Source organism: Salmo trutta, chromosome 31 (genome assembly GCF_901001165.1).
Source record: "Salmo trutta chromosome 31, fSalTru1.1, whole genome shotgun sequence".
Taxonomy (NCBI): domain Eukaryota; kingdom Metazoa; phylum Chordata; class Actinopteri; order Salmoniformes; family Salmonidae; genus Salmo; species Salmo trutta.
Window position 1 is genome coordinate 17,554,404 of NC_042987.1, and position 18,167 is coordinate 17,572,570.

Consider the following 18,167-nt stretch of genomic DNA (forward strand, 5'->3'; position numbering starts at 1 on the left):
TACATAAACAAGTTGACTTTATTAAGTATGTCGATCTATTAACATTCACTTCAAATAAGTTCAATGAAAAAAATAAAAAACTGTTCTTAAAATAACATTACTGTTCTTAAAAGAGGGCAGAGGTGAGATCTCCAAGTTCTGAATCCTAACTTGAGATCCACACAACTCAACTTCCACATAAACCATGTATTGATGGCAATGCCAGTGGGATATTTATGTGAAAATTGAACATACGAACCTTAGTGTGTGACATGAAAGCTATATTTGGGCCTATAAACCTTGACACTTTTCTATATTTACCGACCAAATACGCTGCCTTTACCCAAGTGCTAAATGAAAGCCAGTGGTTGAGTAACAACTTCAAGTAGATTTCTTCTGTTTTTTCTTCTCTGCCTCATCTTCTTTCTCTTTCTCGATCTCAGCCACCAGGGTCTCAATTTCTTTGGACTCCAATAACTACATGGAGCAACAAAAAAAAAGAAGCAATTAACCCATAGACAAATACATGTTTAAAGCAGCAAATACTGGGATCAGACCACCAAACTCTATGGTGAGGTTACCTTCAGTGGCTGGTTTCTTCTGATCACAGCGAGATCAATGTTCTTCCCACCAGACTGAACCACCTGTAAAACATAGTTCAAAAGGTCAAATGTACACAATGGATTTAATATGCTAACAGCTGAATTTTTTGCCATATTGAATACACAAATATAACTGTCTCAGACCTACAGAAGTGCCTAGGGGAGTAGGAAGTAGGCGGTAAGGGTCGGTTTGGAGTTTAGCATAAAAATGACAGTGGTTGATCTCACCTCAAGCAAGGCTTTGATTGCCAGCTTAATCGCCTCGTTGTCAGTGGCGATGGCTTCCTCTGTGTAGTTCTTCTCCAGGAATTCCCTCACTGTCTTAGCACTGCGGCCAATTGCATTTGCCTGAACAAAGAGATGGGTAACAAATCAGTAACTGAGTATTTTTAAAACAATAAAATACCAATAGTGTGGTTTAAATACAGCTCAATAGCTAACGTTTATTTAAAAAACAGATCGCACAATTAAGACAAGAAAATCTCATTTTTGCAACGATACACTTCAGAGAATCATCATGGCTATGAAAAACGATAAACATATTTATCTGTGGAGAAAGGTGAGGTATTTTTGTGGATTGGCTGACCTTCCATGCATGGTATGTTCCTGAGGGGTCAGTCTGATAGAGCCTGGGGGTCCCATCGTAGTCAAAACCCACGATCAACGCCGAGATGCCAAACGGTCTTCGTCCATTACTCTGAGTGTAACGCTACAGAAAAAGATAAAAAGCTGGCTTTCTATAAAAATAAACAAACAGTCAAGTATCATATGGACTCTAGTTTACTCTACCAAACTGGGTACAAGGTAGCCTTGCATGCAGGTTTGGGGAGTAACAGATTACAAAACTAACTAACTGTAATCCATGACCAGCAAAAATATTGTAGTCAGATTAGATATATACAGCTCAAAAAAATAAAGGGAACACTTAAACAACACATCCTAGATCTGAATGAAAGAAATAATCTTATTAAATACTTTTTTCTTTACATAGTTGAATGTGCTGACAACAAAATCACACAAAAATAATCAATGGAAATCCAATTTATCAACCCATGGAGGTCTGGATTTGGAGTCACACTCAAAATTAAAGTGGAAAACCACACTACAGGCTGATCCAACTTTGATGTAATGTCCTTAAAACAAGTCGAAATGAGGCTCAGTAGTGTGTGTGGCCTCCGTGTCTGTATGACCTCCCTACAACGCCTGGGCATGCTCCTGATGAAGTGGTGGATGGTCTCCTAAGGGATCTCCTCCCAGACCTGGACTAAAGCATCCCCCAACTCCTGGACAGTCTGTGGTGCAACGTGGCGTTGGTGGATGGAGCGAGACATGATGTCCCAGATGCGCTCAATTGGATTCAGGTCTGGGGAAGGGGTGGGCCAGTCCATAGCATCAATGCCGTCCTCTTGCAGGAACTGCTGACACACTCCAGCCACATGAGGTCTAGCATTGTCTTGCATTAGGAGGAACCCAGGGCCAACCGCACCAGCATATGGTCTCACAAGGGGTCTGAGGATCTCATCTCGGTACCTAATGGCAGTCAGGCTACCTCTGGCGAGCACATGGAGGGCTGTGCAGCCCCCCAAAGAAATGCCAGCCCACACCATGACTGACCCACCACCAAACCGGTCATGCTGGAGGATGTTGCAGGCAGCAGAACGTTCTCCACGGCGTTTCCAGACTCTGTCACGTGCTCAGTGTGAACCTGTTTCATCTGTGAAGAGCACAGGGCACAAGTGGCGAATTTGCCAACCTTGGTGTTCTCTGGCAAATGCCAAACGTCCTGCACGGTGCTGGGCTGTAAGCACAACCCCCACCTGTGGACGTTGGGCTCTCATACCACCCTCATGGAGTCTGTTTCTGACCGTTTGAGCAGACACATGCAGATTTGTGGCCTGCTGGAGGTCATTTTGCAGGGCTCTGGCAGTGCTTCTCCTGCTCCTCCTTGCACAAAGGCGGAGGTAGCGATCCTGCTGCTGGGTTGTTGCCATCCTACGGCCTCCTCCACGTCTCCTGATGTACTGGCCTGTCTCCTGGTAGCGCCTCCATGCTATGGACACTACGCTGACAGACACAGCAAACCTTCTTGCCACAGCTCGCATTGATGTGCCATCCTGGATGAGCTGCACTACCTGAGCCACTTGTGTGGGTTGTAGACTCCGTCTCATGCTACCACTAGAGTGAAAGCACCGCCAGCATTCAAAAGTGACCAAAACATCAGCCAGGAAGCATAGGAACTGAGAAGTGGTCTATGGTCCCCACCTGCAGAACCACTCCTTTATTGGGGGGTGTCTTGCTAATTGCCTATAATTTCCACCTGTTGTCTATTCCATTTGCACAACAGCATGTGAAATTTATTGTCAATCAGTGTTGCTTCCTAAGTGGACAGTTTGATTTCACAGAAGTGTGATTGACTTGGAGTTACATTGTGTTGTTTAAGTGTTCCCTTTATCTTTTTGAGCAGTGTACTTTTGAAAAACTAGATGATTACTTCTAGGGTTACTTTTAAATTCAGTTTTTTTTGTACATTTATTTTCCTAATGATATTCAAAATCAGCATTGAAAAAAGGTGCAAGTTTAAGTCTGTTATGTCTGAAAGAGTCTGACCACAAATCAGAGACTAATATGATGACACACCAAATGTGTTTGATGGATAGTTGGGCTCCCAAGTGGCGCAGCGGTCTTAGGCACTGCATCTCAGTGCTAGAGGCATCACAACAGACCCTGATTAAATTCCAGGCTGTATCACAACCGGCCGTGATTGGGAGTCCCATAGGGCGGCGCACAATTGGCCCAGCATCGTCCGGGTTTGGCCAGGGTAAACTGTCATTGTAAATAAGAATTTGTTCTTAACTGACTTGCCTAGGTAAATAAAGGTAAAAGAAAATATATTATATCTATAACAATCGTGGGAAAAGAGCAGGAATAGGCTTTTTGTAGGCTACAGTCCAAGTTACTGTATGTCTTCCAATGGTGCGCCTGCTGTCGGCATTCAAAGATTATCCAACTTGAATAAATGCTTGGAGGTAAGGACGGCAGCAGTGGCACATAGCACTACACTTATTATTGATATCTAGGCTACATAGCCCATTGATGTGAATCACATTGCTGCTCATTTATTTGCGCCTTACGGATTGTAGTTGTTGCGGATGGCTGGTGGTCTGATCCCAGCTCACTAATTTATACAGTTGAAGTCAGAAGTTTACATACACTTATGTTGGAGTCACTAAGACTCGTTTTTCAACCACTCCGCAAATTTCTCGTTAACAAACTATAGTTTTGGCAAGTCGGTTAGGACATCTACTTTGTGCATGAAGTAACCAAAGAAAAAAAGTGTTAAATCCAAAAATATTTTACATGAGATTCTTCAAATAGCCACCATTTGCCTTGACAGCTTTGCACATTCTTGGCATTCTCTCAACCAGCTTCATGAGGTAGTCACCGGGAATGCATTTCAATTTACAGGTGTGCCTTCTTTAAAGTTAATTTGTGGAGTTTATTTCCTCCTTAATGCCTTTGAGCCAATCAGTTGTGTTGTGACAAGGTAGGGGGGTATACAGAAGACAGCCCTATTTGGTCGAACAGCTCAAATAAGCAAAGAGAAATGTCAGTCCATCATTACTTTAAGACATGAAGGTTAGTCAATACGGAAAATTAAGAACTTTGAAAGTTTCTTCAAGTGCAGTCGCAAAAACCAAGCGCTATGGTGAAACTGGCTCTCATGAGGGCCGCCACAGGAATGGAAGACCCAGAGTTACCACTGCTGCAGAGGATAAGTTCATTAGAGTTACCAGTCTCAGAAATTGCAGCCCAAATAAATGCTTCACAGAGTTCAAGTAAAAGACACATCAACTGTTCAGAGGAGACTGTGTGAATCAGGCCTTCATGGTTGAATTGCTGCAAAGAAACCACTACTAACAATACCAATAAGAATAAGAGACTTGCTTGGGCCAAGAAACACGATCAATGGACATTGGACCGGTGGAAATTTGTCCTTTGGTCTGGAGTCGAAATTGGAGATTTTTGGTTCCAACCACTGTGTCTTTGTGAGACGCAGTGTGGGTGAACGGATGATCTCCGCATGTGTATTTCCCACCGTAAAGCATGGAGGAAGAGGTGTGATGGTGTGGGGGTGCATTGCTGGTGACACTGTGATTTATTTAGAATTCAAGGCACACTTAACCAGCATGGCTACCACAGCATTCTGCAGCGACATGCCATCCCATCTGGTTTGGGCTTAGTGGGGCTATCATTTGTTTTACAACAGGACAATGACCCAACACACCTCCAGCCTGTGTAAGGGCTATTTGAGGAAGAAGGAGGGTGATGCATCAGATGACCTGGCCTCCACAATCACCCGGCCTCAACCCAATTGAGATGGATTGGGGTGAGTTAGACCGCAGAGTGAAGGAAAAGCAGCCAACAAGTGCTAAGCATATGTGGGAACTCCTTCAAGACAGTTGGAAAAGTATTCCAGGTGAAACTGGTTGAGAGAATGCCAAGTGTGCAAATCTGTCATCAAGGCAAAGAGTGGCTATTTGAAGAATCTTACATTTTAAATATATTTTATTTAACAATTTTTGGTTACTACGTTATTCCATGTGTATTATTTCATAGTTTTGATATCGTCACTATTATTCTACAATGTAGAAAATAGTAACAATAAAGAAAAACCCTTGAATGAGTACGTGTTCTAAAACTTATGACCAGTATTGTATTTTAACACAATAATGGTTGAAATTAAGAAGTTTAAGCTGCTTATCAATCATTGTTTTTGCGACCTGGGTTATATTCCCGGCCAATGCATCAACATACAGGAGGCAGGTAGCCTAGTGGTTAGAGCGTTGGGCCAGTAACTGAAAGGTTGCTAGATCGAATCCCCAAGCTGACAAGGTAAAAATGTCGTTCTGCCCCTAAACAAGCCAGTTAACCCACTGTTCCTAGGCCGTCATTGTAAATAAGAATTTGTTCTTAACTGACTTGCCTAGTTAAATAAAGGTTAAATAAAATGAAAATATATTCGTTATGTAAGCCGTTTAAGAACCAAAACATATGCAAACAGAGCAAAACGCAAGCTTCTATTGGACCAATTCAGGTAGGTCCCTCCCACTGGAGGTATAATAAGAACGGCCTCTCTCCGTTTGCTTCTGTTTAAGAAAGATTTTGCAACACAATCGGAGTAATGAAGACACCCCAGTGGACAGCAAGTGAAAAATGTGCACTTGCAACAGCCAATGAAATAAAAGTTTGAGTTTTAAACTCCCACATGGTATTATGCTCCATACTGTCAAAAACAAGTTGAATTTAAGAAGAACACGAGTGGGGGGTTCGATTTTCTTCATGGAAAATTACCATCTAGATTTTCACATGCAAATAGCACTTTTGGGTAGTGCTAAAAGCCATTCCCAGAGCAGAATTTATTTGTCAACTCGAAGCAATGAGCCCAATCAATCCTCCATGACAACACAATCATAAACATGTCAGGCAATAATTAGTCCTTAGTTTTTGGGTTATGCTCAGGTAAAACTATTTGACTAATCTATATTTCCAAGTCTTATTCTTGAAAATTAAGGGGTATGAAATGAATTGGAATGACTGGAAATCTGAAAGACTGTTGTTGGTTTGATGTAGATATAGCATAATCGTATTATTATCTGTAATAGAAAGTAATGGGTTAGACGATTCTTACATAACCAACCTGTAAAGTAAAATGCAACATCTAATTCTGGCCAGCTATGTAAACTCGAACATTAATTGATCCTGCAATAGATGTCGCTCAATTGGTAATATACATTTTTGTCTCCTAATGCCTCTTAAGCAGGTTGAATTTATTGGGATCAGTCTTGTCCTTAAGGCAGAACTGAGCCATTTCCCCAAGATAGGCCAAACTTGGCTATATTGTAAAAATGTATGAAAACATAAATTATCTTTTTGGTCTTCATTTAAGGTTATGATTAAGCATTAGGGTTAAGGTTAGTGGCTGTGCTAGCTACTAACCTGAGCCTGTTAAGAGGAAAGTAATTGGGCTCCCAAGTGTCACAACTGTCTAAGGCACTGCATCTCAGTGCTAGAGGCGTCACTACAGACCCTGGTTCGATTCCGGGCTGTATCACAACTGGCCGTGATCAGGAGTCCCATAGGGCGACGCACAATTGGTCCAGCATCGTCCAGGTTTGGGGAGGGATTGGCCAGGGTAGGCCGTCATTATAAATAAGAATTTGTTCTTAACTGACTTGCCTAGTTAAATAACAAAAAATTGAATGTAATCAGATTACGATACTTAGTTTGGGTAATCCAAAAGTTACATTTGTGATTACAATTTTGGACAGGTAACTACACTGAACAGAAATATAATGTATGTAATATAATAATGTAAAGTGTTGGTGCCATGTTTCATGAGCTGAAATTAAATATCCCACACGCACAAAAAGCTTCTCTCTCAAATTTTGTGCACAAATTTGTTTACATCCCTGTTAGTGAGAATTTCTCCTTTGCCAAGATAATCCATCCACCTGACAGGTGTGGCATATCAAGAAGCTGATGAATCAGTATGATCATTACACAGGTGCAACTCGTGCTGGTGACGAAAGGCCCAGTTTTGTCACAACACCACAGATGTCTCAAGTTGAGGGAGGGGGCAATTAGCATGCTGACTGTAGGGATGTCCACCAGAGTTGTTGCTATGTAATTTAATGATAATTTCACTACCATAAGCCACCTCCAACGTCGTTTTAGAGAATTTGGCAGTACGTCCAACCGGCCTCACAACCGCAAACCACTTGTATGGTGTCGTGTGGGCGAGCGGTGTGCAGATGTCAACTTTGTGAACAGAGTGCCCTATGGTGGCGGTGGGGTTATGGTTTAGTCAGGCATTAGCTACGGACAACGAACACATTTTATCGATGGCAATTTGAATGCAGTTACCATGACGAGATCCTGAGGCCCATTGTCATGCCATTAATCCGCTGCCATCACCTTATGTTTCAGCATGGTAATGCACGGCCCCATGTCGCAAAGATCTGTATACAATTCCTGGAAGCTGAAAATGTCACAGTTCTTCCATGGCCTGCATACGAACCAGACATGTCACCCATTGAGCATATTTGGGATACTCTGGAATGACGTGTACAGCATCGTGTTCCAGATCCCTCCAATATCAAGCAACTTCGCACAGCCGTTAAAGAGGAGTAGGACAACATTTCAAAGGTCACAATCAACAGTCTGATCAACACTATGCGAAGGATATGTGTCACTCTGCATGAGGCAAATGGTGATCACACGAGATACTGACTGGTTTTCTGATCCACGCCCCTACATTTTTTTAAGGTATCTGTGACCAACAGATGGTTATCTGTATTCCCAGTCATGTGATATCCATAGATTAGGGCCTATTTCAATTGACTGATTTCCTTACATGAACTGTGACTCAGTAAAATATTTTAAATTGTTGCATTTATATTTTTGTTCAGTATAGTGTTAGATTCTGGGTTAAAATCGGAACAGTATTATACTAGAGACATGATACATTAGAAGTAATACTATAGTATCTGAGGAGTGATAGACTGATTTTTACACCAGAAGTTAATGGTTATCTGTACGAGTCAGAATTAATTATAAAATGAATGAGAAACACCAATGTCTATTCTACCATTGCTTTATGAGATACTATTATTTCCTTATGGAGTTATCAAGAGTTGTAATTCTAAGTTGATTGGTTATTCGAATTTGTTTATTTTTGATTTAACATTTTGTTTTTCATTCAATGTGAATCATGTGTTCGAAGGGAAAATGACCAGTTCCCTGGGGTCCTGGTCCTTGGGTATATATACAAATGTATTTTTGTTCAGTCTGTATATAGAAGGAAAAATGTCAATAAGGGATGACAGTTACTCCAAATGGACTGTGATGTGTATTGCTGATTTCATTTTTGTCTTTGTTTCGATACAAATTTCACCAGATTGGGCCTAATGGAGTGTGGGATTCTTCGATGAGTTAGGGTGCTAACTTCCTGATTTGGCAACTCTTCCGAGAGGTCGCCAGTCAAATGCGGGAGTATGAACTAATTTTGAAAATGGTGTCAACAGTAACAGTATGTTATTATGCTCTTTCCTCTCTTGAGGTTATCATGGAAGGTGACATCAGATCGTGTCTTAAGGCATGGTAGGAATAATATGACCACAAACAGTGTGTGTGAACCTCAAAACCCTCCCTAACCGGCTGAAGAAAGACTGACAAAGGCGTTCAATGCGACAGCGACTTTTAACACTTCTGAGTCCGAGCCAAACCTGGGTACGGGCGGCAGGAGTGCTGAGACCGCGTGTGTGGAGAGAGATAACGGCTCAGGTGAGAGACTCGTGTACGTGGGAGAAACAGATGTATCTATTTGGATATTGAAAAATCGGGACATGATCAAGGGCCATCAAATGTGACAGGCAAGAGTTACATGTGCCGTTGGGAAGATGAACTGTAACGCTATCTGAAGAAGACACGCTAGAACGATAAGTGCCGGGACACTGCGAACAATTTAGACTAAGTATGCATTGAGATATCGGTCTTTCATTACCAGGCCACTTGCGACAGGAAAACAGGGACAAATGGGGGCTGTAATGAGAAGAGCTATTACCGGCAATAAAAAGGTTGTTATTAAACGTACATTCTAACAGGGATGATGTGTGCTAGGTTGAGAGACTTGAGTTCGAATCATAGACTCAAAGTAAGCACTAAGGACTGTAATTCTGAATTTGGGTTGGATAATTTATAAAATGTTTTAGTTATGATTCGGATAGAGAGAGAGAGGGGTGCTCTAAAACTGTGAGGGGTGGGGGCACTGCAAAAATGTATTAGGCCTAGGGAGGCTCTAGAAACCTTATCTCTAAGTATCTTCCCGACAGGGAGGTTGTTAGAGAACTCACTGGATGATAGCTTGGGTCAACCATGAAGGCTTTTTTTTTTTTTACCATGTCATCAGAATTTTAATGTTAAATCACAATACATATAGATTGCTGGAAGATACGGTACAATTAATTGCATACAAGGCTCATAGTCTGTGTTTTGCGATAACACCCAAGGGTGAAAATGAAGGAGAGGGCATGGAGACCAGCTTCATATGGGTATAGAACGTAACGGATGGACGGTTCTTTCCACAGTTTTAGTCGCATCAAGAGTGGTGTGAAGTTACTAAACATGTACTTTGTTTTCTCTTTCCTTTTCAAGTCAATACGTTTTTAGGTTTCATGGAACATAAGAGTGATCACTGTTCCAGAGGAGGGACTGATGTATATTGACTAATTGATTTGAGAATGTTTTAGTGTGTTTATAACTGTAGAAGTGCATTAGGAGTAGTAACTAGTGTTTTATGGGTTAGATGGAATGATATTTGCAAATGTATCTGCAGCAGGAGGTGAAGTACACGAGGCCTGTGTTTGAGACAGAATGTTTATATAGGGCTGTTAAGTGGGATGGAATGTGACTGCGGGGGAGATCTGTGGGGGCTCATAAATTAAGGTTGTGGTGATAGAGGGGTATCATTCCCAGAGACTATGTATATTGTTACAGGAGATAGCTCGTAGGAGAGGGAGGACCACTAACTGTGCACAATATAGGGACTATTATGAAGTTAAATTGAACATTACACAAACCTGGATCATGGTGTTAGGTTGGATATTCTTCCAACTTATTAATCTCGTTCCCAATTTCTAACAGCCGGAAAACACTTGACAGATTACACGCAGTAGTTATTCTCACGGCAGTCGCCTGTACCCCTGCACACTGACTCGGTACCAGTGCCCTGTATATAGCCTTGTTATTGCTTTTCTTATTGTGTTACTTTTTATTATTACTTTTAATTTTAGCCTACTTGGTAAATACTTTCTTCTTCTTAAACTGCACTGTTGGTTAAGGGCTTGTAAGTAAGCATTTCACGGTAAAGTCTACACTTGTTGTATTCGGTGCATGTCGCAAATAAAGTCCGATTTGATTTGTAGGGACAGTAATTGAAGGAGGCTATAGTCATGGGCCATGTTAGGAGTAACAGGGGTTACTTTAGTAGCATTGTTGGGTTATCAGTTTATGAGGACTCATGCCAAATGGCTGGGTAACTGGGAGACTGATGGGAGTACCGGGGCCTGTTATTCAAATGCCACAAATTAGTGATCTTGCCATAAGGGGGGAGTCTATGTTGTCATGCGTTGCAGTGTGTATATCCTCAGGTGAAAGCAGCACATGAGGAGCAGGAGATAACCGAGGCACGGGCTGAATTCTGGAGATTGAGTGTACATCAAGATACAACAGGTGGGGGTGTTGGGACAGCGTTGGTCTGGTCTACACACAGTACTCCTTACAGCACCTGCAGCGGTAAAGATCGTCATGTCTCTCCTCGGTGGGTGCATAGTTCTCACGGGAAGTGAAGGTCCAGCTGCATAATGGGTGAGCTTGAAGACACCACGACAGAGGAAGTGGAGCTAAAGAAAGAGAGAGAGACTAGATTCCACCGTAGACATGCAGATTGGTTGGGTCTGGGAGCTACTTTAAACATAGTGGGGCAAAAAAGTATTTAGTCAGCCACCAATTGTGCAAGTTCTCCCACTTAAAAAGATGAGAGAGGCCTGTAATTTTCCTCATAGGTACACGTCAACTATGACAGACAAAATGAGAAAAAAAATCCAGAAAATCACATTGAAGGATTTTTAATGAATTTATTTGCAAATGATGGTGGAAAATAAGTATTTGGTCACCTACAAACAAGCAAGATTTCTGGCTCTCACAGACCTGTAACTTCTTCTTTAAGAGGCTCCTCTGTCCTCCACTCGTTACCTGTATTAATGGCACCTGTTTGAACTTGTTATCAGTATAAAAGGCACCTGTCCACAACCTCAAACAGTCACACTCCAAACTCCACTATGGCCAAGACCAAAGAGCTGTCAAAGGACACCAGAAACAAAATTGTAGACCTGCACCAGGCTGGGAAGACTGAATCTGCAATAGGTAAGCAGCTTGGTTTGAAGAAATCAACTGTGGGAGCAATTATTAGGAAATGAAAGACATACAAGACCACTGATAATCTCCCTCGATCTGGGGCTCCACGCAAGATCTCACCCCGTGGGGTCAAAATGATCACAAGAACGGTGAGCAAAAATCCCAGAAGCACACGGGGGGACCTAGTGAATGACCTGCAGAGAGCTGGGACCAAAGTAACAAAGCCTACCATCAGTAACACACTACGCCGCCAGGGACTCAAATCCTGCAGTGCCCGACATGTCCCCCTGCTTAAGCCAGTACATGTCCAGGCCCGCCCGAAGTTTGCTAGAGAGCATTTGGATGATCCAGAAGAGGACTGGGAGAATGTCATATGGTCAGATGAAACCAAAATATAACTTTTTGGTAAAAACTCAACTCGTCGTGTTTGGAGGACAAAGAATGCTGAGTTGTATCCAAAGAACACCATACCTACTGTGAAGCATGGGGGTGGAAACATCATGCTTTGGGGCTGTTTTTCTGCAAAGGGACCAGGACGACTGATCCGTGTAAAGGAAAGAATGAATGGGGCCATGTATCGTGAGATTTTGAGTGAAAACCTCCTTGCATCAGCAAGGGCATTGAAGATGAAACGTGGCTGGGTCTTTCAGCATGACAATGATCCCAAACACACAGCCCGGGCAACGAAGGAGTGGCTTCGTAAGAAGCATTTCAAGGTCCTGGAGTGGCCTAGCCAGTCTCCAGATCAACCCCATAGAAAATCTTTGGAGGGAGTTGAAAGTCCGTGTTGCCCAGCGACAGCCCCAAAACATCACTGCTCTAGAGGAGATCTGCATAGAGGAATGGGCCAAAATACCAGCAACAGTGTGTGAAAACCTTGTGAAGACTTACAGAAAACGTTTGACCTGTGTCATTGCCAACAAAGGGTATATAACAAAGTATTGAGAAACTTTTGTTATTGACCAAATACTTATTTTCCACCATAATTTGCAAATAAATTCATTAAAAATCCTACAATGTGATTTTCTGGATTTTGTTTTCTCATTTTGTCTGTCATAGTTGAAGTGTACCTATGATAAATTATAGGCCTCATCTTTTTAAGTGGGAGAACTTGCACAATTGGTGGCTGACTAAATACTTTTTTGCCACACTGTAGTTGGGTTAGCTGCTTTATTGGTTAATGCATCATAAAAGGATAGATGTTGGGGTAATTGTACTCTAAACAACATTTTGGAGGCATTGATGTGAGAGTCTATACAGTGCCGAGTTACCTCAAGAAGATGTAGCGTTGATTCGGGATACGCACTTGCCTATCAGGTGGCAATGGAGGAGATTGGGAACAAAGTGAAAATGACATGGCTTGGGAACACCTCTCAGAACCTGGGGCCGGTAAGGGGAAGACTGGGCGAAAGCATGAGGAGGCTTTTAGGGCTTTTATTTTTGTGGAATCCAGCAGAAAAGTATCCTGGAGGCATAGAGTCAGGTGAAGAGAGAGTGGGAATTGTCATGGTCTCAGACTTTGGTTTTCATGCATATAAAATTATGCATAGTTTACCACATTGCTAATACTGTTATGTTTAGTGTTTCTCGTTGCTTTGCAAGTTGTGCCATCACTCTCTTAGGAACCAGAAGGAGAATGTTGAACTGGGAGAAGTCAACAGACCCAGGGGACACGTTATAATCAGTGTTCTATGAGGAATGGAAATAAGATTGTGTATGGTGTGATCATAGAACAGTGGCCATAAGTCTCTGAGTTTGTAAACCTCACTGTGAATGTTAATTATGTTTATTTTTTGTTCATGTTTTACTAATGATTGTTTGTCCATTTATAAGTAATTTCCAAGTGTATGTAATGTTGAACAGTACGGAGTTAAATGTTCAAAACAGGGGAATGTTAGATTCTGGGTTAAACTTGAAACATTATTATACTAGAGCCATGATACATCAGAAGTAATACTATAGTATCTGAGGAGTGATAGAGACTGGTTTTTACATCAGAGGTTAATGGTTATCTGTAGGAGCCAGATGGCTTTGGAATGTGCTGGGTAGAGGGGAGGCAGTCACATGATTGCTATAGGTGATACGGGTGGAGAGCTTTGGATTAGGCATCAAGGGGGTCAGGTCAGGTCCCCTTACGGGAGAAGGAACGGTTTATTACCCCATCACTTCGCCTTCCTGTCGAACCATAACAGATGTAAGGGTTGGAGAGAAGGAGGAGTGCATCTAAACTGGAGTATATATACTTCTGTTGATGGAAACACGTTTTGTCCAATGCAGCTGTTTTGATTCTCTGGGAAGAATTAAACTTGGTTGAGCTTTCATAGTGTCCGTAGAGTTTTTTTTACTCTGAGAATTAGAACGTAACAATAGTAACTGTAAAGGATTACATTCAGAATGTAACCTACCCATCCCTGGTTGCATGCGACGATGCTGTCACTCTTGGACAACATCGTCACGTTGACCCATCACAGAAAGTTCCCTCTGTGTCACTAATGTTGAATAAACTTCAACTTACTCTGCCAGTTGTCCAGGTGGTTGGTCTTTATGACGTTGACAAAATATCCACAGGTAAGTCTTATTAAACAGACTTTTTAAACGTGGGTCTGCTGCAGGTGCCTGACAAATTTTTTCCCATCACATTATCACATTAAAATAAGTCTTACACAAGTCATCTCTTGCTTGTGCACATATGAGAGAGACTATTGAAGGGCTGTGACTTCCTGTGTTAGTCTGTAATTGTTGATTGGTGTCTGTCACGGATGGCAATAGCAAGTCGTTAGCGGCTGTTGTTAGTTAGAGGTGGTGTGTATTGTACCTGTTTCAGGGTGGCGATGTGTCGTGTGATGTACTCAACGGTGACTGGGTCCTCCACAGTGAGCCTGTGACTCTGGCACTCCACCCGAGCTCTGTTGATCACAATGCGGGCATCTGCTGTCAGACCTGACGGAGGCAGACAAGTGGTTAAATAAGAGACACTAAGAGCGAAACGTTCAGCTGGTTGGGCTATGAGCCACAGCAAACCAAACAATATTGCAACCAGACAAATGGCAGAAAGAAACTCCCTAGACAAAGCTTCACCTCTGGAAACAGCCATTACACAAATTGTTCTTGCTAGGCAATGATAGCTACAGTTGAAGTTGGAAGATTACATACACTTAGGTTGGAGTCATTAAAACTTGTTTGTTTTTCAACCCTCCACAAATTTCTTGTTAACAAACTATAGTTTGGGCAAGTCAGTTAGGACATCTACTTTGTGCATGACAAGTAATTTTTCCAACAATTGTTTACAGACAGATTATTTCACTTATCATTCACTGTATCATAATTCCAGTGGGTCAGAAGTTTACATACACTAAGTTGACTGTGCCTTTAAACAGCTTGGAAAATTCCAGAAAATGATCTCATGGCTTTAGAAGCTTCTGATAGGCTAATTGACATCATTTGAATCATTTGGCAGTGTACCTGTGGATGTATTTCAAGGACTACCTTCAAACTCAATGCCTCTTTGCTTGACATCATGAGAAAATTAAAAGAAATCAGCCAAAACCTCAGAAGAATAATTGTAGACCTCCACAAGTCTGGTTCATCCTTGGGAGCAATTTCCAAACGCCTGAAGGTAGCACGTTCATCTGTACAAACAATAGTACACAAGTATAAACACCATGGGAGTACGCAGCCGTCATATCGCTCAGGAAGGAGACATGTTCTGTCTCCTAGAGATGAATGTACTTTGGTGTGGAAAGTGCAAATCAATCCCAGAACAAAAGCAAAGGACCTTGTGAAGATGCTGGAGGAAACAGGTATAAAAGTATCTATTCACAGTAAAACGAGTCCTATATCAACATAACCTGAAAGGCCGCTCAGCAAGGAAGAAGCCACTGCTCCAAAAACGCCATAAAAAAGCCAGACTACGGTTTGCAACTGCACATGGGGACAAAGATCGTACTTTTTGGAGAAATGTCCTCTGGTCTGATGAAACAAAAATAGAACTGTTTGGCCATAATGACCATCGTTATGTTTGGAGGAAAAGGGGGAGGCTTGCAAGCCAAAGAACACCATCCCAACCGTGAAGCACGGGGGTGGCAGCATCATGTTGTGGGGGTGCTTTGTTGCAGGAGGGACTAGTGCACTTCACAAAATAGATGGCATCATAAGGATAGAAAATGATGTGGATATATTGAAGCAACATCTCAAGACATCAGTCAGGAAGTTAAAGCTTGGTCGTCGCAAATGGGTCTTCCAAATGGACAATGACCCCAAGCATACTTCCAAAGTTGTGGCAAAATGGCTTAAGGACAACAAAGTCAAGGTATTGGAGTGGCCATCACAAAGCCCTGACCTCAATCCTATAGAACATTTGTGGGCAGAACTGAAAAAGCATGTGTGAGCAAGGAGGCCTACAGACCTGACTCAGTTACACCAGCTCTGTCAAGAGAAATGGGGCAAAATTCACCCAACTTATTGTGGGAAGCTTGTGGAAGGCTACCTGAAAAGTTTGACCCAAGTTAAACAATTCAAGGGCAATGCTACCAAATACTAATTGAGTGTATGTAAACTTCTGACCCACTGGGAATGTGATGAAATAAATAAAAGCTGAAATCACTCTACTCTGACATTTCACATTCTTAAAATAAAGTAGTGATCATAACTGACCTAAAACAGGGAATTTTTACTAGGATTAAATGTCAGGAATTGTGAAAAACTGAGTGTAAATGTATTTGGCTAAGGTGTATGTAAACTTCCAACTTCAACTGTACATACTTTGGTATGTCGTCTGATGATCAAGATAACATGCAAATTAATGAATATGTAGTTAGCTAGTTAAATACCTGCGAATGCCATGCAAACATGGTCGTCTAGGGCGCAGATCTTGCGGACTGTTCTTTCCTCCTGTAGTTTGGCGACAGACTTCTTCTCAACTCCAAGGACAACAATGTCTTTGCCCCTGATGCCAACCTAAATTAGGAATGAATGGGGAAATGAAACAGTTAAGTAGTTCGACACTAGCTAAATAATATCACTGAAATTCAAGTAAATATTGCATTCAACAACAGAACATGATAGCTAGCTAACGTTAGTAAATTGAGTTAGCTAGCAATTTTCTCCAACAGCATCGCAATGTTACGTTAGCTAGCTATCTTATCATACATTAGCTACATAGTAGCTAAATGACACAGCTTACGTTAGCTTAGCTTAGCTTCATAAACTTACAGCAGTGGAGCCTTTCTTCACAGCCTCTTGTGCATATTCCACCTGAAAAAGATGACCGTCTGGAGAAAACACAGTGATTGCCCTGTCATATCTTGCTGCCATTATGTTTCTCGAAACTGATGTACTGAAATGTTTAAAAAGTGTAGCTAGCTACTCCGCTAGCGAATGTTTGCTAGCTAGTGTTTAGTGAGAGTGTAATCACATGGCGCATGCGCTTGAACTCTTTCAATAACTCGTTCAATTTTGAGCGTTTCACCAAGAAAATGTTCACAAATTCACAGATGCCTCTGCAACATTTTATTTTACTCATTATAAGCTCAACAGCATTTCATTGTTATCATAGTTGGTTCCAGGACTATAATAAGAGTTTAATACAGACGTTTTAGCGCTGTTTGGACCCTTTCCGGGGATACTATTTTCCATTCCCCTGTGGTCTTTGGGTTGAGTTTGGATTATTCCACCTTTGGACAGGGGTTGAAAACATTGTTTTGTTTTTATAAAAGTCTTAATTGTACCCCACAAAACAACAATACAACGCATTGACATGTTTTTATAATTTCGATATATATATATATATATATATATATATATCTCTCTCTCACAAAGATATATTACATCTCAAGGGCATTATCGTTCAGCCCTTTAGTTGGCCGTGTTCGAGAGCATCAAAACAACTGCATGCCACTGCCGATTTACTGATCTACAAATGACGGCGGATCATAAATAATGACTCATTGTTATTTGTAGATCAGTCAGTCAGTCACAATTTACCCATGATACATTGCGGATTTGATCCTCTCGAACACGGCCATGGACTACATCATAGAATAACATCAGATGTTGCTATTCTAAACTGCCTGCTTTGAATTCTACAGATTTGTTAGCTGTTTAGTTGTATGTTTTAGTTTATTTAGCTTTATATGAAAACACCATGTCGGTGGCGTTTGCACCTCACAGACAACGTGGAAAGGGTGATATAACACCCGCTGGAATTCAAAAGGTAGCTAATTCATTTTTATCACGCACCGCAACAGAATGGAGGCGGATACAGCACCAGCTGCTGTTGCTAGCTAACTAGCCTAGCCAGCGGCCAGGTCGAACTGTAAAGAGGGAAATAGATGGTAACAATGTTGCTAGGGTAAAGCGCGGTCAATATGAACTTCGCGGTAGTGGGCAAATAATCTAAAAATAACTAACATGTTTAGTCGATTCGATGGACTAACATTGATTTTGTTTCTGATATAAATGGAAGCATAGGCTAAGGTTTTCTTAGCTAGTTGGATTGTTAGCGTCTTTTGTTAGCCAGGCACGCACAGAACAGGACTACTAGTATTATGACATTGATTATAGCTAGTTAACGTTGGAGAAAAAGGCAAAAGGCCGGTTGACCTGCTAACTACG

At 41.6% G+C, this 18,167-nt stretch overlaps 2 protein-coding genes across 10 annotated transcripts in view; one reads left to right on the forward strand and one right to left on the reverse strand.

Moving 5' to 3' along the window:
* Positions 1 to 16,986, reverse strand: LOC115169656 (proteasome subunit alpha type-7). Its single transcript, XM_029725497.1, has 7 exons — positions 16,767 to 16,986; positions 16,385 to 16,511; positions 14,371 to 14,495; positions 1,168 to 1,290; positions 810 to 929; positions 561 to 623; positions 1 to 456 (listed from the first exon to the last, which is right to left on the reverse strand). Exons 1-7 carry the CDS (start codon positions 16,866 to 16,868, stop codon positions 361 to 363), a joined length of 756 nt encoding a protein of 251 aa, XP_029581357.1. The 5' UTR covers positions 16,869 to 16,986; the 3' UTR covers positions 1 to 360.
* Positions 16,521 to 18,167, forward strand: part of LOC115169655 (protein SSXT) — a 22,735-nt gene continuing 21,088 nt past the window's right edge. For 2 of the 9 annotated variants that reach the window (XM_029725487.1, XM_029725488.1), the window contains exon 1: positions 17,546 to 17,766. In XM_029725487.1, coding sequence (XP_029581347.1) covers positions 17,698 to 17,766 — 69 coding nt within the window. In that variant the 5' untranslated portion in view covers positions 17,546 to 17,697. Of the gene's footprint in view, positions 16,543 to 17,544; positions 17,767 to 17,791; positions 17,888 to 18,167 lie in introns of those variants that run through there. The other 7 variants (XM_029725494.1, XM_029725490.1, XM_029725495.1 and 4 more) reach the window with 7 other exon arrangements.